At 45.8% G+C, this 27,447-nt stretch overlaps 2 protein-coding genes and 1 long non-coding RNA gene across 3 annotated transcripts in view; 2 read left to right on the top strand and 1 right to left on the bottom strand.

Moving 5' to 3' along the window:
- Positions 1–27,447, top strand: part of LOC125740118 (uncharacterized) — a 353,638-nt gene that overhangs the window by 304,150 nt on the left and 22,041 nt on the right. The window lies entirely within an intron of this gene.
- LOC125740114 (NACHT, LRR and PYD domains-containing protein 12-like) overlaps positions 1–27,447 on the bottom strand; it is a 341,935-nt gene that overhangs the window by 285,808 nt on the left and 28,680 nt on the right. The gene's annotated exons all lie outside the window — the stretch shown is intronic.
- LOC125740115 (NACHT, LRR and PYD domains-containing protein 3-like) lies at positions 7,673–27,294 on the top strand. Its single transcript, XM_049010931.1, has 10 exons — positions 7,673–7,808; positions 15,893–15,994; positions 16,900–17,013; positions 20,033–20,093; positions 20,273–20,501; positions 20,654–22,382; positions 23,651–23,824; positions 23,964–24,137; positions 24,247–24,293; positions 26,548–27,294. Exons 2-10 carry the CDS (start codon positions 15,933–15,935, stop codon positions 27,081–27,083), a joined length of 3,126 nt encoding a protein of 1,041 aa, XP_048866888.1. The 5' UTR covers positions 7,673–7,808; positions 15,893–15,932; the 3' UTR covers positions 27,084–27,294.

Genomic DNA, 27,447 nt, shown 5'->3' on the forward strand with positions numbered 1-27,447 from the left:
ATTTCTGTTTGTTAAAGCAACATCTGTAAGTATTTGGTTCTATTACCGTATGCTGACATGTTGAAACAGATATTTTTGATACATTTTGCTGATTATGGTGTGTACAGGTCAGTGTATTTCAACCTTTTTTTGAGCCAAGGCACATTTTTTACACTGAAAAAATCCCACGGCCACCACCAACCAAATATGTTACAAACATTTTTACTAGTAATGGCAAAACCGTCTCAATTTATTAATACTCACTCAGTGTGTAACCTGAGCCTGTTTGGATGAACACAAAGCTGATTTCCTGGCAGGAATTGAAGACAGACACACAAAGCTCTTCCTCAACAGCTCTCAGTCTCTCTCTCTTTTTAGTTTTCATAAAGTTTGAGTCAGGTGGGTTGGCATGGTGGTGCAGTGGTTAGCACTGTTGCCTCACACCTCTGGGACCCGGGTTCGAGTCTCTGCCTGGGTCACATGTGTGTGGAGTTTGCATGTTCTCCCCATGTTGTCGTGGGGTTTCCTCCGGGTACTCCGGTTTCCTCCCACAGTCCAAAAACATGCTGAAGCTAATTGGAGTTGCTAAATTGCCCATAGGTGTGCATGTGTGAGTGAATGGTGTGTGAGTGTGCCCTGTGATGGCCCCCCATCCTGGGTTGTTCCCTGCCTCGTGCCCGTTGCTTCCGGGATAGGCTCTGTGAAAATGTTACAGAAATGGAAGCAATGTTGAAATAGTTTTGTTTGTGTGACGTCGAATAGGATACAGACCAGGGAAGTGGGCTACAGAGCCGTAGGAACGGGGAAAGATTTTAATAGCTAAACAGAGAGTCATAAACAACAAACTGGTACTTCTACATGAGAGATTTCAATGACATTACTGGGGAAACAGACTTGAACACAGACTAAATACACAGGACTGAAGGCAGGAAACGCGGAACAGCTGATGATAATCAGGGTTTCACAGGAGGTTAACGAGGGGGGCGTGGCAAACAGGAGGATTGTAAGAGTAGGTCATAACAGAACCCCCCCTCCCCTCCCAAAGGCGCACACTCTAGGCGCGCAGTCAGGGGAGGCGAAGGAAGAGACGAAACCGGGAACCTCATAGGACCATTAACGAGGGACCGGGAACAGGATGGATACATAAAAACAGGCACATGGGCAAAAACCAAGACAAAATCTGACACAGAACAGGAAACGCCGACTGGCAGACCAGGAAAGGAGACATAGGGGAAACAGGAAACAGGGAACAGAGGAACAAAAGGACCAGGAGTGTACAGAGGAGACACCGAGGGACGAAGGAAGGAGGCAGAGACATCGAGGATGGCCGGAACAGACGTAGCCGACCGATGAGCCTTACTGGGCAGAGCTGCAGGCGGCCGACGACCCGAGGTGGGGGACCCGCAGGTGACCAAAAAGGCGGCAGAGAGCAGGACCGAAGGTGGTCAACAAGCCCTCAGCGGGGGACCCGCAGGTGACTGCCGAGCCAGAGCCGACAGACCCGTAGGCACCCCCCCCCCCCCCTCCGAGCTCCAGCCAGGGTGAGAGTGGGCGAGTGTTGTTTAATTTAATGTTAAATAAAGTTGTCCTCTGAAGGGGGGTGGTAGTGGGCGGCAATAAAAAAAAAAAAAGCAGTCTGGGACCTCCTCGGGGACAAGGACTGCGATCAGGTGGAGCGGGAACCTCAGGCGGAGCAGGAGGCGCACTTCAGCCGCCGGGACTGGGACCCCGCAGTGTGGCAGTGCTGCAGGAACCACAAGAGGTGCTGCAGAGTTTACTCAACTGAAACTGAGTAAAATACCTAAATACCAAATCAAAATAAATAAAAAAATCTTCAAATACATAAACTAAGGCTTGCATGTGCAGCTTTTTTGCGTGGTTTTCCCTTTTAATACTCTTCGCTCTGGCCATGGTGACCGCGGTAAAGATAATTTGCAGTTTGCGATTCGGGATTCCTTTGAGTTTATCTCACCAGTGCAGTGAGGTATACTAGTAAACACAGTGGCATTTTGTTATTCGTGATTTGTGAATTCGGATGACGTCATTCCCCACCCCGAAATCTGCCGATATTATACTTTGCCTTTTTATTCTCAAACGCGAAAAATAAAAAAACTTCACCATATAAACAGCTCCAGTCAGGCTCATTCTGACCAGTCTGATTTGTGAATTTTTTTCACAGTCCCCAGTTCGTCTGCCAGTGACTGATAAGCGCTGAGACAGAAGGGATTAAAAACAAATGCCACATGCCATAGGAATATATGTGCTACATCACATCCTAGTGGCCAAAACATCCAAAGTGGCCCAGAAGGACCGAACTAGACTCAAATTGATCAGTCTGATTTGTGAATTTCTTCACAAATCAAATGTGGTCAGTCAGTCATAGGTCAGTGTATGTATTAGGCAGCTGGTGGGAAAGAGCACTGTTTTTACACATGAAGCTTACTAATAATGAACATACTGTACGCGGGGATTTTTAGGGTGATAAGGGTTAATAGGAAACACCTGTGAGGTGGAAGTCTGAACAACATAAATTGTCAGCGAAGGAGTAAGGAGGGGGGGGCCTGTGCTTGGTGGTGCTTGGAATCCATGCTGCAGCTGCCATATGCGACAGCGCGTACTCTGGGGGAAAATTATTGCGTTGTGGGACATACGGCGAGTTATTGGGGTGCGCCGAGTTGGGAAGCTAACGACGCAGTTCCGCGATCGGTGGCAGCGGCGTGGATTCCAGGCGCCACAGGAAAGGTTTGTGGTTCCTTCTAGGAGCTGGATCATTATTTGTGTTGTGGGTTTTGTTTTCATGGGATTGTGTTGTCTTCCTCCGACTAGTTAATTTAAATAATATTGTTTGATATGAGTTCTTTTGGATTTATGTGTTATTTAGGAGGAACCACATGTTATTCTGGTGTTCATGACCCTTGTGTTGATGTGAGCGGCAGTCTTGGCTTCTGGGCACGGGTTTAGGAAATGTCTCAAGAACAGCCTTTAATCTCTAGTTCAGAGGACAGACAAATGTCAAATCCTAACGTGGTTATGTTTCCTTTCATGCTGGGGGCACCATGGAGCCCAAAATTTGCAGGAGAACCTGCAAACCAGGGGATAGGCTTTCAGGAGTGGGTGAGAAATCAAAAAATGTTGGATATGCAACCCCTATCAGAAAATCAGAAAGTGGCTGTTATTATAAGTAACTTAGAAGGGGAGGCAAAACGTGAGGTATTGGCTTTAGAAAGTGGGGAACAGCAGGGCAGATTTTAACCTTTTTGGAAGGTGTTTATGGGGACAGTGTGCCTGTTGCTGTAATGCGCTCTGAGTTTTTCTCTCGTAAGCAGAAACCAGGAGGAAGTGTGAGGCAGTTTGCTTTGGCACTACGGGAGCTGGGCAATCGCCTGTCAAGGAGAGAAGATTCCACTAATACGGGACATGTGTCGCGAGATCATTTCACTGGAGGGTTTCTGGATTCAGGTAGGGATCTTAGAGGAAGGGTAAGATTGGAACCAAATATCTCTTCAGAAATAAAGCAGGAAGTGGTTATATGGGCCGAAGGGAGGGAAGGTTCTGCACAGGCCGGAGTAGCAGCAGTCCAAGTAAGTAATGTAAACTCTATGTGGGATTTTGCTAAATTACAGGAAGAGATTAAACAGGATGTACTTATTCAGGTGAGAGGTGAAATGAAAGATATGGTATCCTGACTAATACAGGAAATTAGAGAGGGTTTGCAAGTAGAGGGAGGACAGCGTGAAGGTTCCACAAGCGGCACAAGAGTAAGAGAGAGTGGTAGACAAAGGGTAAATGTGTTTGATGACTCGGGGAGACCAATCTGTCACCGGTGTAAAAGGGTGGGACATATTGAGAGAAGATGCCGGGAAGTAGGATCCATGGAGGAGCCTTTAAACTAGAACCGCCCTCTGTTAAGGCCCGAACAGTGGGGAATGGGGTTGGTGGCCAGGAGATTCATAGCAAAGGTTCTCACAATGTCCTCCCCACTGGAGTACAGTCTGGTGGCTGTTTTTTTTATTCTCCTCTCTCCTCATGTTATCCTGTTTCTCTTCTTCTCTCTTCCCCTGTCTCCCAACCGGTCTACCCCCTACTGTGATGTTTGTGTATATGTATGGTCGGTTTTTCCTAATGGCGCCACGGTAGGCAGCCAGTTACCTCAGCTCCCAGCTCAGCTGGAGCTGCGTTAACACTCAGTTTCCCCACTGTGGGATCAATAAAGTATCATTCATTCATTCAATAATATAGTGGGTAAATGTCCAGTGGCTGAAGTGTTAATAAATGGTATTAAAACGCAGCGTTTGATACGGGGTCACAAGTTACTACATTGACAGAAAGTTATTTTAAAGAACATTGAGGTAGGAAGGTCCACAGGTGCAGCAGCCCATTCAAAAGCTTAATTTAATTGCAGCTAATGGATTAAGGATCCCCTATATAGGATATATTGAGGTAAATCTTTCTATCTGTGGCCAAGTCATACATAATAAAGGAGATTTGATTGTGAAAGATACAGGGTTTCAGTCCCGTCCAGGGCTAATTGGTATGAATGTTATAGAACAGAGTCATGATTTGTTTCCAAATTTGGGTCGAAGTATGTAGAGGGAGTTAGTGAGGCACCAGAAGCAAGAGTGTGGCAGCAAACCTTTGTTATGTGTGATAATCTGAGAAAATTTTCAAGGGAAACTGGGATTTTAGGAGCAGTTTATTGGCCAAAGGGCGGGTGCATTAACGTGCCGGCCATGTCGGAAGTGGTTTTGGAGGCTTGTACTTCTCCACGGCCTGAAGGATTCTGTGGGGTTAGTTGAACCAGCTGCAGGAATGGGGTTGCCGGGACAGTTATTATTGGCCCGTTCCTTAAGTACGGTGGTAAAGGGACGTCTAAAGCTTAGAGTCGTAAATTTGGCTCTACAGTCGGTTAAATTGGTTGGGCGAGTTAGACTGGGAGTGATTCATGAGGTGGAAGTTTGTAAAAAAAGGGGACAAGGAGAGTTGGAAGTGCGGCCAGTGGATGAGGCGACTGTAGAGGTGGGTGTTAGACAATGTACAGTGGAAGGGGAAGAGAGAGAAGGGACTGTGTGCCTGGGGGAGTGCCCCTTGATCCAGGTCAGTTCTCAGGAGAGCAGCAGGGAAGGATTAAGGACCTGTTGGTTAAACATGGTGGGGTCTTTTCACAGCATGAGGAGGATTATGGGTATACAGATAAAGTATTGCATGTGATCCCAACAGGTACAACAGCTCCTATTAGGGAGCCATATAGGTGGATTCCTCCTAAGCTCTACCAGGAAGTGAAAAGTCTTTTGAAAAAATTATTGGAGGGGGGAGTAATAAGTGAAAGCTGTAGTCCTTGGGCAGCGCCAATCATGTTGGTAAAGAAAAAGGATGGTACACTTTGATTTTGTGTGGATTACAGAAAGCTTAATATGGTTACTCATAAGGATGCATATCCACTTCCGGCCTCATTGAAAAAAAAAAAAAAAAGTTCAACATTGGATCTTGTGCATGGGTGTTGGCAGGTTGGTGTTCACCCAGCTGATAAAGAGAACTGCTTTTATTACCCCTATGGGTTTATTCCAGCTTAATCGGATGCCGATGGGGCTGTGTAACTCACCCGGGACGTTTCAGAGGTTAGTGGAGAGTTGTTTGGGAGATCAAAATTTTGAGATGTTGCTGTTGTATTTGGACGACATCATAGTGTTTTCTCCAACATTTGATGCGCATCTTGCTCATCTGGACTTGGTATTTACTCGCTTGGCGGGTTATGGACTTAAAGTGAAACCAGCAAAGTTCTCTTTATTTCAGGATGGAGTTAGATATCTGGGACACGTGGTTTCTGAAGGAGGAGTCTCTCCAGACCCAGAGAAGTTGCTGGCGGTGGAAGCATGACGAGCCCCAATCAATAGCCTCCAGCTTCGAGCATTTTTGGGCTTTACTGGGTATTATCGACGGTTTATTAAGGACTCTGCAAAGATTGCTGCTCCCGTGAATGAACTTTTGAGGGGAACATCGAAGAAATATTCTCGTCAGACATCAGGTAATCTACAGTCGTGGACGTGGGGGGAAGCACAGGAAATGGCCTTTCAGAGGCTGAAGTGCCTGCTGCCAGCACCAGTGTTGGCTTATGCTGATTCTCAGTCCCCTTTAGGGTTTATACAGATGCCAGTTTGGCTGGATTGGGTGCAGTGTTGGCTTATGCTGATTCTCAGTCCCCTTTAGGGTTTATACAGATGCCAGTGTGGCTGGATTGGGTGCAGTGTTGGCTCAAGTGCAAGAAGGGAAGGAGCGTGTGATCGCCTATGCCAGCCGGAGTCTGCGACCAGCGGAGAGGAGCGATAGGAAGTACAGTTCATTCAAGTTGGAGTTGCTGGCATTAAAATGGGCTATTGTTGAAAATTTTAGGGAGTACTTTTGGTGCCCTCCTCTTTGAGGAAGCGAGTGATGGAGTGGGTGCATGATCGAGCGGGTCATTTGGCTGTGGAGAAGGTTGGTGGAGTCACATGGAGATTATTTTTTTGGCCGGAGATGTACAAGCAATTGAAGGAGTATTGCCAAAAGTGCGAACGGTGTGGCTTAAGGAAGACGCCAACCACTAAAGTATGTGCCCCGTTGGTCCCAATTAAATCAATGTATCCCCTTCAGATGGTGTCGGTGGACTTTCTGAGCCTGGAGGCATCAAGAAGTGGAATGTGTAATGTGCTGGTCATAGTGGATCATTTTACACGGTATGCGGTCGCAGTGGCCACTCTGGACCAGACGGCGGTGACAACAGCACAGGCCTTATGGACCCATTTTATTCAGCCATTTGGGGGGTTTGATCAATTGCACTCCGACCAGGGTCCTTTGAAGCAGGGGTTATTCGAGAACTCTGTGAGTTGTATGGAATAAAGACGACGCACACGACCCCATATCACCCTTCAGGGAATGGACAATGTGAGCGGTTTAATCGGACATTATTGGACATGTTGGAGACACTTGCAGAAGGCCAAAAAGAGGAATGGGATAAGTATGTGCCCGAGATGGTGCAGGCTTATAATAACACACCTCATTCCTCTACAGGCTACAGCCCCTATTTCTTAATGTTTGGACGTCATGCTAAATTACCTTCTGACATGGTGGTAGGTGGTGGAGACGGTTTTTCAGGGACAGTGAACAGCTGGGTGTATCAACACCATAAGGGGTTAGTGGCTGCTTATACCCATGCTCAACATCAGATTCAAAAATCATGTGAAATGCAGAAAAGGGGTTTTGACCAAAAGGTAAAAGCAGAACCTTTGGTACCGGGACAGAGAGTACTGGTTTTGAACAGGTGGGCTCGGGGACCAGGGAAATTGAGGAATAGGTGGGAGGATAAAGCCTATGTTACTGTGTCACAGCCTAATGTGGAATTGCCAGTGTATGTGGTGAGATCTTCTGGTAATGGAAAAGAACGGGTGTTGCACCGAAATCTAAGTCCCTGTAGGTTTGAAGAGCCGGATCCAACCACCATAGCGGGGGAAACGGAGGTCGAGAGGCCAGAAGTGACCAATGACTGGAGGGATTGGTGGGCCTACCCTTGGGTCAGTCACAAACCTGCATCATTGGGGGAAAAGTGATCCTCTCTTACAATACCCACATAGATCACAATTTCCATGCTGTTTTTGGCAGAACATTCAAAAATTCACAAATCAGACTGGTCGGTTGAGTACGTGTCCATTTCTGCTCAGACCGCTGACACGTTTGGTATGAAGGTGATTATTTCCTGCTGCGTGTAAATATAAGTGAAAGTATTTTAAAACTGGAGTCTCCGTTTTGTCAAGAAACACGGATAAGATTCTGGAATAATATAAAGTTTGTATTGCAAGGTAAGATTATTTTTAACAGATACAATTAATAATAAAATAAGCATGTATGACACACTTATATATGGAAGATTATAAGCACAAAAATTCAAATGGCAATTCATTTTGCAATTGTCAATTCAATATTCAACCAGAGCATGCATTTGTCATTTCAATATTTAATCTGTGCATGTAATTTGAAAATACATTTTGCAATCGGCAATTCAATGTGCAAAGTGCTTATGCAATCCTTAATTCATTTCATAATGTTTTGAATAAAAAATAGAATGACAATTCACTGAATTGCATTTCGTTTTGCCATGGGCTTTTTGCCTCTTTATTCAAATGGCAATTCATTTGGCAATTGTCAATTCAATATTCAATCAGAGCATGCATTTGTCATTTCAATATTTAATCTGTGCATGTAATTTGAAAATACATTTTGCAATCGGCAATTCAATGTGCAAAGTGCTTATGCAATCCTTAATTCATTTCATAATGTTTTGAATAAAAAATAGAATGACAATTCACTGAATTGCATTTCGTTTTGCCATGGGCTTTTTGCCTCTTTATTCAAATGGCAATGGCGTCCCCGGGAATTGCATTGCATGTTGGGGAGAAAACTCAATTTGCAATTCCCAACTGTCAGACCGCTCATCAAGGTGGACCTTCATTAACGACGTCACTTCCTTGTTTAGGGCCTCGCTACCATTCAACGCATTTGTTCGTTTAGTTAGAATGAGTAAACCCCCTTTATCTTCTTTATTATTTTTTTTAATTTTTTTATTATTATTTATTATTTTTATTATTTGTAATAATTATAACTAGTTGCACTTTTCCTTATTTGATTGTAACATGCTGATTATATCATTGCAATAACATGCTTTTACCACAGGAGGTGTGATATATTGTTATGTAGACTTTTATAAGTAACTGTTTGTTTGAGTTTGTAATTGTTTTGCTCTAAATAAAGTTCTTTAAAACGTAAAAAAAAAAAAGTTAGAATGAGTAATGGCGGCAGAAGAGCTTGCAGTAAATATTTCTGTCTTAGCAGATGACATGGAAATTAATCGGGTATCAGCAGTAGATGCGTTTGATAGGTTGTTTGTGTTGTCACAGAGGGTAGAGGAACTTACAATCTTAACTGGACTTGATACGAGAAGGGTGCAAACTAATGTAGCTCAGGCGTTACATCAAGTCACGCAGTTGGTTACCCTCTGTGACAACACAAACAACCTATCAAACGCATCTACTGCTGATACCCGATTAATTTCCATGTCATCTGCTAAGGCAGAAATATTTGCTGCAAGCTCTTCTGCCGCCATTACTCATTCTAACTAAACGAACAAATCAATGGTAGCGAGGCCCTAAACAAGGAAGTGACGTCGTTAATGAAGGTCCACCTTGATGAGCGGTCTGACAGTTGGGAATTGCAAATTGAGTTTTCTCCCCAACATGCAATGCAATTCCCGGGGACGCCATTGCCATTTGAATAAAGAGGCAAAAAGCCCATGGCAAAACGAAATGCAATTCAGTGAATTGTCATTCTATTTTTTATTCAAAACATTATGAAATGAATTAAGGATTGCATAAGCACTTTGCACATTGAATTGCCGATTGCAAAATGTATTTTCAAATTACATGCACAGATTAAATATTGAAATGACAAATGCATGCTCTGATTGAATATTGAATTGACAATTGCCAAATGAATTGCCATTTGAATAAAGAGGCAAAAAGCCCATGGCAAAACGAAATGCAATTCAGTGAATTGTCATTCTATTTTTTATTCAAAACATTATGAAATGAATTAAGGATTGCATAAGCACTTTGCACATTGAATTGCCGATTGCAAAATGTATTTTCAAATTACATGCACAGATTAAATATTGAAATGACAAATGCATGCTCTGGTTGAATATTGAATTGACAATTGCAAAATGAATTGCCATTTGAATTTTTGTGCTTATAATCTTCCATACTTATATACAGTGGGGGCGCCGGTGATGTAATGTTACAGGTACTATGGGGAAGCTAGATTATTACCTGGTACAGGTGTGATCGGGAGCTGAGAGGGAGCAGAAATGCAGTCTGTCCCCGTGACTGGTTTGAAAAGCACTGCACTCAGCCACTGCACTCAGCCACTTTCGACGGATTTTGCGTCTTTCTCAGATATATTCTTTGTGTTGGGATATTAATGAGTTCAGTGTCCAATAATATGCAAAATGTGCTACAAAGAGCCATATTATGTTCATGGCCATAAGGAGTCATTTACTGTCACACTAACTAAAGACAATGATAAATAAAGAGTTTATAAGCAGGTCTGCAGTATTGCGGTTACTGGAGTTACTGTTGTATGTATGTTATATGTACACATAATATGGCAAACAGGACTGACTGTGATCCATGTGGTCATGTGTTTTGGGCTTATTTTTCCGTCTTACTTTGACAGTTGGCTTATTTTGGGCTTATTTTCAGGGGTGAAGTTACTTTTTTGTCTTGTGAGATTTGACAACACTGGTGTCTGATCGGCAAATTTCTCAAACAAATTCCTCGGCAGGTACGGGTGTTCAAGCCTGTATTATAGCTACGTGGCTGACTATAGAATGTACCTAGCAGCTATGTAGGATAATTATATAAATAAATTCTAACTTGTAGCTCACGCAGATCACTGTGTATTTTGGACAAAAAAGTACGATTCAGATCAAATCAGATACGATTCAAAATATTATTTTGTGTTTTTTTCTCTCAGCAAGACAGTTAAAACAACAGATTTGTTCAGCAGAGGTCTTTGTCTAATCTGAAAATAAAATTTATTGTAAGGCAGGTTTTGATAACATGTGGGCTTATGTGTGAGAGTAAATGATCAAGACAGACAATACAGTAGAAATTCCAGGTCTCACACCTTTATTTTTATACCTGTATATAAATTAATAGAAGCAGCATTAAAAATACACTCACAATGGATCTGAACTGAAATAATGGCCTTGATGTTAAACTTCACTTCATGCAATCAACAAAATTCAATGTGTGGGTGATTTTTAATTGGGTGATTGGAAAGGAGCAGTCAGGACCTCAAAAGGGAGGCACTTTAAATTCAATCATTCAGGCTAAATGGCAGGACACCCCCCATCCTCCATGTACTTGTAGTTGAATCTCTGACTCTCTGTTGTATGAAACTCCTGTAGCTCTTCCTTGTTGTCATTTTTCATGTCATGGTGAATGTTCCTTCCAGCAAACCCAGCATGTTAGCTTCCTGACAAACTTGCTTAACTTGTCGGTGCAGATTATTGAAATGATGTTACATCATTTATTATTGTGTGGAACATGAAATGTCGACCTACAGGCCAGATTTACTGCTGAATTATAAACATGTCATAGGTTGGTAGTAGTTGTTTCTTTAGCTGTGGTGCTACTAACTTTAACCAGTACATTGGCAGATTGGCACAAACCTTTCAAACTCCCTCCCGTCCCTCCGTCATATACGTTCTGCCACTTGTTCCGCCTGGACTGTCCAGAGAACCAGAAGATTTTATCTGAAAATGATTGATGACTGCCTTTACAAACAGGGAACAGAGCTTTGGAGTCTCATGTTAATTAACTGGACCCCAAAACCCACAGTTTCCATTAACCAGTGTGCTAAGAGGCAAACAAAAAGCACTGCATAGTTACTGGAGGATTTCATTCAAAACTGGATGTTGATGGTCGCCATGGGGGAGAGGGTCGAGGCCCCCCTAGGTAACTGAAGGGGCCTTACGGCCCCAAAACCACAGCTGGCCAAAACTGTGTAGGATCTAAAGGTGCATTTACACTTCCATACAGGAACCACACCATACCGACTCATTCTACATAGAGGACATTAATACTGTGCGGTTCCAGCTCGCTTTAATTTTCCACTGGCTCGGTAAAGGCATTGCCAGGTTTGGAGAGCAAAGTGACACTTGTCTGCTGTTCACACAGTGTCCATCATGATTTACTTTGTGCTAATTTACCCTCCTCTGTCTGTGGGAACTTTCACACCAGAGTTCTGCAACATGGTTCCTGGTTACAAGTTCCCAGGTTGTCTCTACCAGGGACTTTTGGAGCTCGTGGCCACTTTCACACCACACAACAGGAACTGGCACCTTTATGCTAAATAAACATGGGAGACACAGAAACGTTGTAGGTTAAACTTCATAATTTTATACAAAACTACAACACCTCCCCAAAACAAGGGAGAATGAACATCTTGTTATTTGTTAGTTACTGGGGGATTGATCACAATCAAAATGGGACCCATTCTTTTATTTATATGGCCGCGTTATTTGACTAAATCTGGCCGGCAGATTGATCTTTCGTTATCCACAGAATTAAAAATGGCACCAAAGATATTTGACAAAAGTATGTTCATTATTGATCTACTTTCCAATGCAAAAATATGCACAAGCAAAAAGGTTTTCATTGATGGATTAAATGTAATTTAAGGTACAAAAATAATTCCTCGGCTCAGTTTTTGCTCCAGTGCTTTTATCTCTTTTCCCAGCACTTCCGCATAACTTCCAATTCAGTTCCAGAGCTTGTGGTCAAACAATCAGCAAGTTTTTGCTATGAGCCCAACCCAGTGTTCCAATGAAAAGTACCTACTCTAGAATACCCATCCATCCGACCATCCATTAATCCATCCATCCATCCATCTGTAACCGCTTTTCCTGTTCAGGGTAGCGGAACTTCAGAATGAAACTTAAAATAGGTTCCAGAACCGACTCCAAGGAATTACAGTCTGGTGGAGTTTCTGTGTTGTGAACATGAGTAAAGTTTCTGGTTCCAGAAAAAAGTCCTGGTTCCTAAAAAAAATAACCATTCCTGTGGTGTGAAAGGGGTTTACCGCAGTGGACGAGAGGGTAGCCTCCCTCCGCCTTCGGGTGGGGGGACGGGTCCTGACTGTTGTTTGCGCTTATGCGCCAAACAACAGTTCAGAATACCCACCCTTTTTGGAGTCCTTGGAAGGGGTGTTGGAGAGCGCTCCTCCTGGGGACTCCCTTGTTTTGCTGGGGGACTTCAATGCTCACGTGGGCAGCGACAGTGAGACCTGGAGGGGCGTGATTGGGAGGAACGGCCCCCCCGATCTGAACCCGAGCGGTGTTTTGTTATTGGACTTCTGTGCTCGTCACGGACTGTCCATAATGAACACCATGTTCAAGCATAAGGGTGTCCATATGTGCACTTGGCACCAGGACACCCTAGGCCGCAGTTCGATGATCGACTTTGTAGTCGTGTCGTCGGACTTGCGGCCGCATGTTTTGGACACTCGGGTGAAGAGAGGGGCAGAGCTGTCAACCGATCACTACCTGGTGGTGGGTTGGCTCCGCTGGTGGGGGAGGAAGCCGGCCAAGCGTATAGTGAGGGTCTGCTGGGAACGTCTGGTGGAATTCCCTGTCAGGGAGAGTTTCAACTCCTACCTCCAGCAGAACTTCTCCCATATCCCGGGGGAGGCGGGGGACATTGAGTCCGAATGGGCCATGTTCCGTGCCTCCATTGTGGAGGCGGCTGACCGGAGCTGCGGCCGTAAGGTGGTCGGTGCCTGTCGCGGCGGCAATCCCCGAACCCGCTGGTGGACACCGGTGGTAAGGGATGCCGTCAAGCTGAAGAAGGAGTCTTATCGGGCCTTTCTGGCCTGTGGGACTCCAGACGCAGCTGACGGCTACAGGCAGGCGAAGCGAGATGCGGCTTTGGTGGTCGCTGAGGCAAAAACTCGGGTGTGGGAGGAGTTTGGTGAGGCCATGGAGAACGACTTCCGGACGGCTTCGAGGAGATTCTGGTCCACCATCCGGTGGCTCCGGGCGGGAAAGCGGTGCAGCATCAACACTATTTATGGTGGGGATGGTGCGCTGCTGACCTCAGCTCGGGACGTTTTGGGTCGATGGAGGGAGTACTTCGAAGACCTCCTCAATCCCACCGACACGCCTTCCAATATGGAAGCAGAGTGTGGGGACTTGGGGGTGGACTCGCCTATCTCGGGGGTGGAGGTCGCTGAGGTGGTCAAAAAGCTCCTCGGTGGCCGGGCCCCGGGGGTGGACGAGATTCGCCCAGAGTTCCTCAAGGCTCTGGATGCTGCGGGGCTGTCCTGGCTGACACGCATCTGGAGCATCGCGTGGACATCAGGGGCAGTGCCTCTGGATTGGCAGACCGGGGTGGTGGTCCCCCTCTTTAAGAAGGGGGACCGGAGAGTGTGCTCCAACTACAGGGGGATCACACTCCTCAGCCTCCCTGGCAAGGTCTATTCGGGGGTCCTGGAAAGGAGGGTCCGCCGGATTGTCGAACCTCGGATTCAGGAGGAGCAGTGTGGTTTTCGCCCTGGCCGTGGAACACTGGACCAGCTCTATACTCTCAGCAGGGTTCTGGAGGGTTCATGGGAGTTTGCCCGACCAGTCTACATGTGTTTTGTGGACTTGGAGAAGGCATTCGACCGTGTCCCTCGGGGGGTCCTGTGGGGAGTGCTCCGGGAGTATGGGGTACCGGGCTCCCTTTTAAGGGCAGTTCGGTCCCTGTATGACCGGTGCCAGAGTTTGGTCCGCATGGGCGGCAATAAGTCAGACTCGTTTCCGGTGAGGGTTGGACTCTGTCAGGGCTGCCCTTTGTCACCGATTCTGTTCATAGATTTTATGGACAGAATTTCTAGGCGCAGCCAGGGCGTTGAGGGCGTCCGGTTCGGTGACCTCAGGATTAGGTCTCTGCTTTTTGCGGATGATGTGGTTCTGTTGGCCTCATCGAGCCGTGACCTTCAGCTCTCACTGGAGCAGTTCGCAGCCGAGTGCGAAGCGGCTGGGATGAGAATCAGCACCTCCAAATCCGAGACCATGGTTCTCAGCCGGAAAAGGGTAAAATGCTCTCTCCGGGTTGGGGATGGGGTCCTCCCCTAAGTGGAGGAGTTTAAGTATCTCGGGATCTTGTTCACGAGTGGGGGAACGATGGAGCGGGAGATCGACAGGCGGATCGGTGTGGCGTCAGCAGTCAAGTGGGCGCTGCATCGGTCTGTCAGTCGATCTACGTACTACCCTCACCTATGGTCATGAACTTTGGGTAGTGACCGAAAGAACGAGATCGCGGGTACAAGCGGCCGAAATGAGTTTCCTCCACAGGGTGGCTGGGCTCTCCCTTAGAGATAGGGTGAGGAGCTCAGTCATTCAGGAAGGACTCAGAGTAGAGCCGCTGCTCCTCCGCATCGAGAGGAGCCAGATGAGGTGGCTCGGGCATCTGATCAGGATGCCCCCGGGACGCCTCCCTGGGGAGGTATTCCGGGCATGTCCTACTGGGAGGAGGCCCCGGGGATGACCCAGGACACGCTGGAGAGACTATGTCTCTCGGCTGGCCTGGGAACGCCTCGGGATCCCCCCAGAGGAGCTGGACGAAGTGGCTGGGGAGAGGGAAGTCCGGGGCTCCCTGCTGAGGCTGCTGCCCCCGCGACCCGACCCCGGATTAAGCGGGAGATGATGGATGGATGGATGGATGGATATATAGAATATACCATTTATTCCTTCAGATAAGCCATGCATGTCACTGTAGATCACTGGTTCTTTCTTGTCTCTGTACATTTCCACCAATCAGATACTGATGACGTAACCAGATAGGTTTGGTCAGTTTTTTGACTGTGCTAGTAAGCAGGGCCATTTCAGCAGGGGTTTAGGTCAGATACAGCTCACATACTTTACGATGGAAAACTGTCTCTTTGCTGGACATCTTCATCTAAAAATGGCCATGGACTGCCTTCATAAGGCGGGGGACTTCACTCGGGGCCCCCCAACGGCCCTGGGGCCCCTGTGCCCATACCCAGTGGGCCAAACTGTAATTGACCCATGAACCAATTATAATGCAAAATAATAAGTAACCAATCGCTGACAATCTACAGTGAGATCTTTCTTGACTAGCCAGTGCAAAGCAGTAATGTGCCATGCAGGTTACATTAGCCTAAGCTATGTGATCATATGTCTAAGACAGGATTTACATTAAGTGTATTTCCACTGTGTATTTAACAGCCGTGTAACGGTACACAGAACTTATGGTTCGGTACAAACCTCAGTTTTGGGTTCACAGTTTGGTGCAATTTCAGGGCAGCAATTTCATTTCCACAGAAGCCCCAGCAGGAGTCATCTGGTCTGGATCAGCACAGAAATGGAGGGAGCTGCTTCTGAAATGACCCCCCCTGTGGAGTGTAAAACAAAGAGAACTAAGAGGTAAGACAGAACCTGTGTGTTTGAACTGCTTTACAGGCATAAATTAAAACGTATTTCCAGCATTTTTGAAAGAGGGAGTAATCAGTTTTAACTTAATAAATTTCCTTGAGAGTCGTGATTCAGGTCTGTAGAGTAGATGATTCATGATTATCATTCATTAAATTTAGTTTCCTTTAAAAATCTGCATTTAATTGTATTCCCTGGACATTGTGCTCTACTGCCACCTACAGCTGCTGCTTCAATTTTTCAAGACATTCTTTGGTGGCATCTTCTGGATAATCTAAAATAGGAGTTTATATTTTTATACAAAGGTTTCCAGTAGGAGTCTGGTAATCGGTCAGAAAAACTTATCATGGGGAACCCTGTGAAATTTATTGTGGGGAATCCTATTTGAGGTTAATTTTATGGTGTTCCCACTTACGGATACACTGTAGTCTTACAGCATCTACGTTTGCATTTCCCAGCTGAAATGACAGTATTTCTCAAAAATACATATTCTCAAAAATGTGGCATTGAGTATTTCAGTCTAATCAATTATGAATAGCAGTGATTATAGGAGTCAGCCAGTTCTTTTACATTAGAGGGAACAAATAGATCTTCCATCCCATCAGAAATGGTCACAAATAATGAAGTAGAGTGTAAACAAAGCAATAGATACAAAAATAATAAATATATACATAAATAAATAAATAAACAAACAGGAATAAAAATCAACAAAAACCAAGTCTAGCAACTGAGATTGTAACAATAATACTAAACCTGCAACAATTCGGGGGGGAAACATAGATCAGGGAATAAGGATGAGGAGCCGCAGGATCAGGAAACGAGGGATTTATTAGGGAATAATAATATATTATTATTCATTATATTTATATAATGAGGATCTTTCCTCTGGCTGTCCACAGTGTCCTGATGGAGAGAGCAGGCTCACCTGTACCCAGCTGTGTTTCCATGAAGAGTGACAAGTCAATGGACCCCATGATCAACTTCAGAGAGGAACCTTTTCCTACAGATCAAAGGTAAATATACATGTAAACAAACACAAGATACATCACTGTGACCAACCCTCACCGGAAATGAGTCCAACTTATTGCTGCCTATGCGGACCAGGCTCTGGCACTGGTCATAGAGGGAAAAAAACCGCCCTTAAAAGGAAGCCCAGCACCCTATTGTCACGATCACCGGTGAACGGAAAGGCGATCGTGCGGGTAGGCAGGTAAGGAACAGGCTGGCAAACCAAAATCAGGGCAAAACTCAGGGTTTATTGTAGGTAGCAGGAACGGGGAACATCAAAACCATGAGTACCATCACCAAATCACAATGACGGGCGAGGGGAACAGGTAAGACCAGGTCTTAAATAGGATGGGACTAATCAAAGTAAGTGGACAAAGCTGGAGACGATCAGGGAAGCACGCGTGGGTAATCAGGGGGCGTGGCACACACGAGGAGCGGACGAGCCGGGCATGACAGAACCCCCCTCAAAGGTGCGCTTCTCTGGGCGCGCCTAGGAGGAGGAGTCGGACGGGACGAGGGAAACGCGACCTGGAAAAGAGGAACAAAACAGTTAACGAGGCACAGGGAACAGGACCGAGGTACAAAACATAGCAAGAGACAGAACGTAGGACAGGAGCTGACAAAGGCCTGGGAATGCAGAGAGACAGACAAGAAAGGGAGAAACAGAGGGAACATGCGGGACAAAAGGAGGAGTCAACGGAGGGAACATCGGGGAACATGGAGCAGAGAAGGGCAGAACAGAAGGACGAGGAGCAAATGACTGCGGGACAAAGACTGGAGCGTAGGGAGATAAGGAGGGGGAACTAAGGGGAGTCCGAGGGTGCCCCAAGCGGGCGACGGGTGGCAGCCGGAGGGGCTGCAGGCGGCTGGGAGGCCGGAGCAGGAGGGGATCTCGGACCACCGGAGGGGTCGAGGAGGGAGGTGGAGGGAGACCCAGGGAAGGGGACAAGGGAGCTAGAGGGGACCTAGGCGAGGGCAAGGAGAGGGGGGGTGCTGCAATAGGCGGCGAAGTCCTCCGACGCGCTGGAGTTGGGGGACCAGCAGGCGACTGAGGAGCCGTTGTCGGGGAGCCCGCAGGCGACCGACGAGATGCCGGAGGAGGGAGTGAGGCAGGGCGACGAGGCTGTGGAGGGGGACTGGCAGGCGACCTGGAGGGCCAGGACCCGCAGGCACCGACCAAGCTGTAGCGCAGGCGAGGGAGGGCGAGCCAGGGGGCAGGGCGGGTGGGACCCCAGCCCTGCGTCTGTGTCCCCTCCCCTTACAGGACACAGACATTATGGCCCTTGTCCAGGGTCGAGCTCGCCGGGGCGAGGGCAAAGGAGTCATAGGGATAGAAGGGCGAGGGCGCGGGAGCTGCAGGCGGCAGAGGGAGCGCCTGCTCGGGAACAGCAGCAGGCAGAGGGAGAGGCTGCGTAGGCAACGGATCTGATAGGCCACCTTGGCCTCCCCACAGGAGTCCCCGAGGGACACGGTCGAATGCCTTCTCCAAGTCCACAAAACACATGTTGACCGGTCGGGCAAACTACCATGAACCCTCCAAAATCCTGCGGAGAGTATAGAGCTGGTCCACTGTTCCACGGCCAGGGCGAAAACCACACTGCTCCTCCTGAATCCGAGGTTCGACTACTTTGAAGTATTCCTTCCACTGACCCACAACGTCCCGAGTTGAGGTCAGCAGCGCACCATCCCCACCATAAACAGTGTTGATGTTGCACCGCTTTCCCATCCTGAGCTGCCGGATGGTGGACCAGAATCTCCTCAAAGTCGTCCGAAAGTCGTTTTCCATGGCTTCGCCAAACTCCTCCTTGCTGAGTTTTTGCCTCAGCAACCGCCGAAGCCACATCCTGCTTGGCCTGCCGGTAGCTGTCAGATGCCTCTGGAGTCCCACAGGCCAGAAATGCCCAATAGGACTCCTTCTTCAGCTTGACGGCATCCCACCAGCGGGTTCGGGGATTGCCGCTGCAACAGGGACCTTACAGCTGCAGCTCTGGTCAGCTGCCTCCCCAATGGAGGCGCGGAACATGGCCCATTCAGACTCAATGTCCCCTGCCTGTCCCGCGATATGGGAGAAGTACTGTCGGAGGTAGGAGTTGAAACTCCTCCTGACAGGGGATTCCGCCAGATGTTCCCAGCGGACCCCCGCTCGGCGCCTCTCCTCGTGGACAACTCCAGAGTGGAAAAGGGTCCAACCCCCCTCAAGGAGATTGGCTCTAAAGCCCAAGCCATGCGTCGAGGTGAGCCCGACTATATCTAGCCGGAACTTCACAACCTCGCGCACCAGCTCAGGCTCCTTCCACATCAGAGAGGTGACATTTCATGTCCCTAGAGCTAGCTTCTGCAGCTGAGGATCGGACCGCCAAGGTCCCCGCCTTTGGCCACTGCCCAATTCACATCGCACCCGACCCCTATGGCCCTTTCTATAGGTGGTGAGCCCATTGGTGAGGGGACCCATATGCCTTGTTCGGGCTGTGCCTGGCTCCAGGGGGGGGGGGGGGGCCCAGTGACCCGCATCCGGGCAAGGGAAACTGTGGATCCAAAATCAAAATGTGAGACAAAAAACCTAAACTGGAATTAAAAGAACAAAATCTATAATTAACTGAAATAAAAAAATGAATAGAAATAAAAATTTGTGATATATATAAAATCTTGCCTAAAGCCACCAGACTATATTATTTTACCAGCTGTCCCTCCTTTAAGTAATTGATACTCAGCATAACCTACATTAAGCTTGTCAAACTGACAAAATCACTTGTGCCCCCTACAATATTAAACCATGTTTCACACAGAGGATGTTTCTCAACCCATTCATCTGTGGTGGGAGCTACTTTCTAAATTCCCCATGACACATGACAGCCTCTGTGTGTCTGTGCCCTGTGATGGACTAGAATCCCCCCCAGGGTGAACCCGTATCCTAGGCCTTCTGCTATCTGAAATAGACCCCCCCACCCTGTCCCACCCCCAAAATGGGATAAATGGCCGGAGGATGGATGGATTAATGGATGGGTATTTGTGTTTTATTTACAGGGACCGAGTGATAAGATGTAATTCACATCCACATAAAGGAGACTTATCATCCATCTTCAAGGTGCATTTATTACTAAAGTATATTATCTAAAATTTAATCTAAATTGACATACATCTTCTGTAGATGTACAATAAGTTGTTCTGTCAAAGGAATGATATTTATAACTAATTCACTAGTGAAATTATGAAATGAAATCCTACCAGGAGTGATAATAATTAACTTGTATCTGTTCATTTCAGTTACTGGAGGAAAAAGCTCAAATGTATCTAAAAGATGAGCTGATGAAATTCAAAAGGTACCTGGATCAGAATGACCCAGAATGCTCTGAGCCTCAGCTGGAGGAGGACAATGAAATGGACAGTGATGATCAGATGCAGAAGATCTGTGGTAGAGAGGGAGCTCTGAAGATCACAGTGTACATCCTGAGGAACATGGAGCAAAATGATCTTGCTGACATGCTGGAGAAGAGTAAGAGCTGTACCTCATTCAGTGTGTGTTTGATTTACAGCAGAAAAAGAGTTTATGAAAGAAATGTGTATTGCATTTCAGTTTATCATTTAATGTAATATGATTTAATTTGACATGTATGAGTTTTAAAAAGCATTTTTCTCTCATTTCAGGGCATCTTCTGTGGCAATGTCAGCGTAGAATCAAATGTAACCTGAAGCAGAAATTTGAGTGTGTATTTGAAGGGAAAGCTAAGGAAGGACAGCCAACACTTCTCAAAGAGATTTACACAGAACTCTACATAACTGAAGGGGGAGCTGGAGGAGTCAATGATGAACATGAAGTGAGACAGATTGAAACAGCATCCAAGAAAAGGGTAACAGAAGATACTACAGTCAAGTGCAATGATATATTTAAACCCTTACATGGGCATGTGACACCTATCAGAACTGTACTTACAAAAGGGGTCGCAGGTATCGGGAAAACAGTCTCTGTGCAGAAAGTTATTCTTGACTGGGCAGAAGGAAAAGCAAACCAGGACATTCACTTCATATTTGCTCTTCCTTTCCGGGACCTAAATTTGATTAAGGATGAATACAGTCTGATTGATCTGCTTCACCACTTTGTCCCAGAACTGAAATCACTTGAATCCACTGAGCTGTGTAGGTACAAGGTTTTGTTGATCTTTGATGGTCTGGATGAGTGTCACCTTCCTCTAGGTTTTCAGAACAATGAGAGCTGGTTTGATGTAACAAAGAAAACATCACTGGATGTGCTTTTAACTAACCTCATTAAAGGGAATCTGCTTCCATCCGCTCTCCTCTGGATAACCTCCCGACCAGCAGCAGCCAATCAGATACCTCCTGAGTGTGTCCACCAGGTGACAGAGATACGAGGGTTCAGTGATGCCCAGAAGGATGAGTATTTCCGAAAGAGATTTAGTGATCAGAGCCTGACCAGCAGGATTATCACACATGTGAAATCATCAAGGAGCCTCTTCATCATGTGCCACATACCTGTGTTCTGCTGGATTTCAGCCACTGTTCTTGAGAGTCTTTTTAGTGAGTCTGACAGTGAAGAAATTCCAAGGACCCTGACTGAAATGTACACACACTTCCTGATCTTTCAGGCAAGTTTAAAAAATGACAAGTATATGGAAAATGATGAAACCAAGCTTAATAAATGCTCTAAATCTGGCAAGGATTTCCTTTTAAAACTTGGTAAACTGGCTTTTCATAACCTTGAGAAAGGCAATCTCATATTTTATAAGCAAGATCTGACAGAGAATGGCATTGATGTCACAGAGGCTTCAGTTTACTCTGGACTGTGCACAGAAGTCTTTAAAGAGGAGTATGGGTTGTACCAGGAGAAGGTGTACTGCTTTGTGCATCTGAGCATCCAGGAGTATCTCGCTGCTTTATACATGTTTCTATCAAACTCATCAGCTGACTTGCTGAAGACTGCAGTGGATGAAGCATTAAAGAGCAAGAATGGACACTTGGACCTCTACCTCCGCTTCCTCCTTGGCCTCTCAACAGATTCTAGTAAAACTCTGCTACAAAAACTACTGGGAGAGACAAGACCCAACTCACATAACATTAAGGAAATAACCCAGCACATCAAGGAGAAAATTCTGGAGAATTTATCTGCAGAAAAGACCATAAACCTGTTCCACTGTCTGAATGAACTGGGTGACAATTCTCTAATAGTGGAAGTACAAAGATACCTGAGTTCAGGAAGCCTTTCAGCAGCAGACCTCTCACCTGCACAGTGGTCAGCTCTGGCCTTTGTGTTACTGATGTCAGATAAGGAGCTGGATGTGTTTGATCTGAAGAAATACATCAGATCAGATGAAGGTCTTCAGAGGCTGCTGCCTGTGATCAAGAAATCTAGGACAGCTCTGTAAGTGATCTTACGTACGTCTGTTGCTAAAGAAGTACAGATGTTATTCATGATACTGCTTTTATATCTCATCAGAACAATTAGAGAATAGACACCCAGAAATTCTATTTAATTCTGGATACTGCTGGATATGTATATTTTTTTTAACATTCTTGGTGTGGTTCAGTGGGTTTGGACTGTGCCTATGGTAGGAAGGTCACCAGTTTTTATCTCTCACCAGCAGAGTGATGCTGGTTTTGGGCCCTTGAGTAAGGCCCTTACCTCTGCACTCTGACCTGTATGTGTGTGTCAGAGAGAACAAGTTCAGAAGTGCGACAACACTATTTTAACAGGGGGATGAATAAAGCATCACAGTGTCTGACTGGATTGATAATTGTCTGATTAGTGTTTTGGAAATTTAACAGCTTCTCAGTTACTTCAAAATAGAAAATAAGTATTTCAGTCATGGTTTCAGAAATCCAAAAGTCGTATAAAAAAAATAATAAAAAATACTTAAGCTGTTCTTGACATAGAAATCCCACATAAACTCTCACACACACACATATCAGAGGCAGGAACTGAACCCAAAACCCTAGAACCCCTGGGTCGGCTGTAGTGCTGATCACTGAGCCCCAGCGCTGCTCAGAGCTTTATAAAATTACTTATGCATATATTACAGAGTCTCAGGGTAACTCACCCTGTAAGGTCATTAAACAGCAGGTTTGTCTCGGCTGGGGAGTATCAAGTAAAAACTATTTCTGTTTCTCACTAGAACAGGGAAACAACAAAATAACTGATATCTCAGCTATATGCTGCATGTCTTATTGTACTAAAAATGTTTATCCATCCATCCATCCATCCATTTTCCAAACCGCTTATCCTATTGGGTCGCGGGGGGTCCGGAGCCTATCCCGGAATCAATGGGCACGAGGCAGGGAACAACCCAGGATGGGGGGCCAGCCCATCGCAGGGCACACTCACACACCATTCACTCACACATGCACATCTATGGGCAATTCAGCAACTCCAATTAGCCTCAGCATGTTTTTGGACTGTGGGGGGAAACCGGAGTACCCGGAGGAAACCCCACGACGACATGGGGAGAACATGCAAACTCCGCACACATGTGACCCAGGCGGAGACTCGAACCCGGGTCCCAGATGTGTGAGGCGACAGTGCTAACCACTGCACCACCATGCCGCCCTCAAAAATGTTTATTTTGATGTTTTATTTTATATACCTGCTTGTGTGATGTATGCAATTTTATCTTAACACGTTTCCTTTTCCAGGCTGGACAGCTGTAGACTCACAGAGACATGCTGTGAAGTTTTGGCTTCAGCTCTCAGATCAAACTCCTCTCAGCTAAGACAGCTGGACCTGAGTGACAATGACCTGCAGGATTCAGGGGTGAAGCTGCTCTCTGCTGGACTGAGGGATTCACACTGTAAACTGGAGATACTGAGGTCAGTATTACTGGGTATTTCACATAGTAATCTGTAAATATTGAAATCTTTATTGGAGTCATTACATTTACTTTAAAGTAATACTCATACTGGTGAGGTGTTTTTATTTATTTGAGAGATATTGTCTGTCTCTCTGCAGGCTGTCAGGCTGTAGAGTCACAGAAGAAGGCTGTTCTTCCCTGGCTTCAGCTCTGAGGTCAAACCCCTCACACCTGAGAGAGCTGGACCTGAGCTACAATCACCCAGGAGACTCAGGAGTGAAGCTGCTCTTTGGTCTACTGGAGGATCCCAGCTGTAAATTGAAGAAACTGAAGTGAGTACAGAATGTGTGTCTGTCCTGCTATAGACTCGTGTATGTGGAGAAAATGCAACAATTAAATAAACGGATACAGCAGTACTATGTCATTCTGCTTCTGCTATAGTGTGGACCACAGTGGAGAGTGCAGGACCAGACCAGGGGTCCAGAAATGTAAGTTTGTTTGCATGTGTTTATTTTTAATATTATTAATACTACTTTATGATAGCATTCACACAATTATTGTAATGTGTGTGTGTGATTTTTTTTTCCTTTTTTATTTCTAAAAAAGACTGGTTTAGGTTAGGGGCGGCATGGTGGTGCAGTGGTTAGCACTGTTGCCTCACACCTCTGGGACCTGGGTTTGAGTCTCCTCCTGGGTCATATGTGTGTGGAGTTTGCATGTTCTCCATATGTCGTTGTGGGGTTTCCTCCGGGTACTCCGGTTTTCCCCCACAGTCCAAAGACATGCTGAGGCTAATTGGAGTTGCTAAATTTCCCATAGGTGTGCATGTGTGAGTGAATGGTGTGTGAGTGTGCCCTGCGATGGGCTGGCCCCCCATCCTGGGTTGTTCCCTGCCTCGTGCCCATTGCTTCCGAGATAGGCTCCGGACCCAATAGGATAAGTGGTTTGGAAAATGGATGGTTTAGGTTTTTGTAACTTCTGAACAAATACATTATATCTTCTTTGTGTTTGTGTGAGAGTTTAACACGGTTTAATACATTCTAGTACAGTTATACATCTTTAAAGAAATCCTTCAAATGTGTTCCTTTTGCACATACGATGAGTGTTTTGAGATTTGTTAGTATTGTCCTAAGTCAGCACCCGTAATCTCCCCAAACTGGCTGTGACACCGAACGTCTCCTCAGTCTGCACTAGTGATGGGAATTTCGGCTCTTTTTAGTGAGTCGGATCATTTGGCTCAGCTCACCAAGAAGAGTCGGCTCTTCCGGCTCCCAAATGACTCTTCATTTTATTACTTCTGCCTCAGTCAGATTCAGCCCTGTTTTGACCCATGACTGATATGTGTACTAAACCTTATAATTTCCTCAATAACATAATTTTACATTATGTTTGGTATAAAAAGATTAAATGTAAAAACCTTAAACACTACTACACGTGTATTGAACATCGTATATGTGGAAAATCTGTTTTTGTCTTTAATCTATTAACAGTCAAATAACATAAATAACAAATCATAATAAAAAAACAAAAAATGAATTACAACGTGCAAAACACCAGTATCCAACAGTTTTAGGTTCTATCAATTATAACAACTATGTATCACCTTTCTAACAGTATAACATTTTGACAGTGCCTCAGCTTAGATGGGCTGATCCGGCTTCTGAACTTTTGGATGCGCAGTTCTTAAGTGTCTGTGAAAGTTGTTTGTGGATCCTGCTCGAAATGACAGATTCTTCTTGCAAATTTTGCATTCTGTGACTGAGTTATCATAGCTATTAAAATTCATCAAAGTGCCACTTCGTTTCCAACTGTCACTTACCTTGCCTACTATTCACGCACCACCACCCCTCTCTTTCTTTCCTCCTCCTCTCCCTCGCTCCTGGTGTACCGGTTCACTGTCAGCACGCGCAGCCCCGCACCTCCCTCCGTTTAACCTGATGGTATGAACCTTGTCTGACTCGTCACGTGATCGGTCGCGCGGCTCGCACCAGTGTTGCCAGACGTACGATGATTATCGATAATTTTACCCTCTGTACGATCAATGATTCCAAAAATCCCATAACGTACGATAATTTTACCCCTTCATTTTATGAAGTTATTTTTACCGTAATTTTGAAGGAAGGTTTTATTTTGAAATAAAGATAAATTAACTTCTAGTGGTACTCGTTGGTGTACAATTTTATGGTTAACATGTTTGATTAATGCTGTTTGTATTTTTTTTTTTTTTACCTGTAATTAAGTATTATTTTAACACGCAATGGTGTGTGAGTGTGCCCTGCGATGGGCTGGCCCCCCATCCTGGGTTGTTCCCAGCCTCGTGCCCATTGCTTCCGGGATAGGCTCTGGACCCCCCGCGACCCAGTAGGATAAGCATTTTGGAGAATGGATGAATTTTAACACGCGTATAATTTCGGCGCGTCTTTCCGCCGGCGTCTCGCGGGCGTCCAACATTTTGTAAATTATTTCACATATTTTACTTTTTATATTTTATGTATCGTACAGAATAATAGAGCGCAGGCTAAAGTGCAGTTGGGTCCCCAGCGAGTCTCTCAGCGCGGCGTGTCTCACAGCGCAGGGGGCAGCCGGAGCGCCGCAGACTCGGGCGGCTACATGAGTATATTGGGAATAAAATGTGTGTATTGGAGCGAGTTCTGTGTTAGTGAGTGTGTGAGGTGTGACAGTGATAATGATGGAGATGCTGGGCTTCGTCATGGGATTAATCGCTCTTCCTCTTGCCTACAGACTCCTGCCAGCTGACGCTGGACCCCAACACAGCAAACAGATACCTGTCTATGTCAGAGGGGAACAGGAAGGTGACATGGGGGACAAAGCAACCATATCCTGATCATCCAGAGAGATTTGACTGCTGGCCACAGGTTCTGTGCAGAGAGAGTCTGACTCGTCGTTGTTACTGGGAGGCTGAGTGGAGTGGAGATGGAACCTGGATAGGAGTGACTTATAAAGGAATCAGGAGGAAAGGAGACAATGTTGACTGTCTGCTTGGATTCAATGATAAGTCATGGATGCTGCTCTGCTCTCCTGACAGTTACTCTGTCTGGCACAATAATAAACCGACTGTCATACTCATAAAGCCCTTAGGCTCCCGCAGAGTAGGAGTGTATCTGGACCGGGCGGCTGGTACTCTGTCCTTCTACAGAGTCTCCTCTGATGGACTGATCCTCCTGTACAGCCTCACCTCCTCATTCACTGAACCCCTCTATCCAGGGCTTTATGCTTATTATCCAAACACCTCCGTGTCGCTGTGTATGCTGGGATAGCTCACTGTGTGCTGGAGGAATCATTTTTACCTTATCGGAGTGTCGCATGTCGCTGCTTCTCCGTGGCAAAAAGGTAAAATCTCTACTTTTTAACTAGTATAACCCTTTTTACTCTGAATTGTGACGTATGTTAGACAAGAATAAGTGACTGGGTTCAGCAAACAGAACAAACATGCAAAATGACTTTTTCTGTCTGATTTAAAGTGTAATGAAATGTAAGCCTGATGATTGGGGGGGGGGGGGGCTTTTCACCCTCACCTTATATGTATATGTCCATATATTGTATTTGCTGCCTGTACACTGACAATAAAGGCTTCATATTCTATCATATTATTGTCCTGGTTCCACTCTGCTCAAAGCGTAA

Source organism: Brienomyrus brachyistius, chromosome 4, assembly GCF_023856365.1.
Source record: "Brienomyrus brachyistius isolate T26 chromosome 4, BBRACH_0.4, whole genome shotgun sequence".
In the NCBI taxonomy this organism is placed as follows: Eukaryota; Metazoa; Chordata; class Actinopteri; order Osteoglossiformes; family Mormyridae; genus Brienomyrus; species Brienomyrus brachyistius.

Bases quoted from the DNA above. Each gene is read 5' to 3' on its own strand.
- LOC125740115 (XM_049010931.1), top strand. From the start codon at position 15,933: ATGGAGGGAGCTGCTTCTGAAATGACCCCCCCTGTGGAGTGTAAAACA. The intron at 22,383-23,650 runs GTAAGTGATCTT...TTCCTTTTCCAG, and splicing joins AAGAAATCTAGGACAGCTCT to GCTGGACAGCTGTAGACTCA. The intron at 23,825-23,963 runs GTCAGTATTACT...GTCTCTCTGCAG, and splicing joins TGTAAACTGGAGATACTGAG to GCTGTCAGGCTGTAGAGTCA.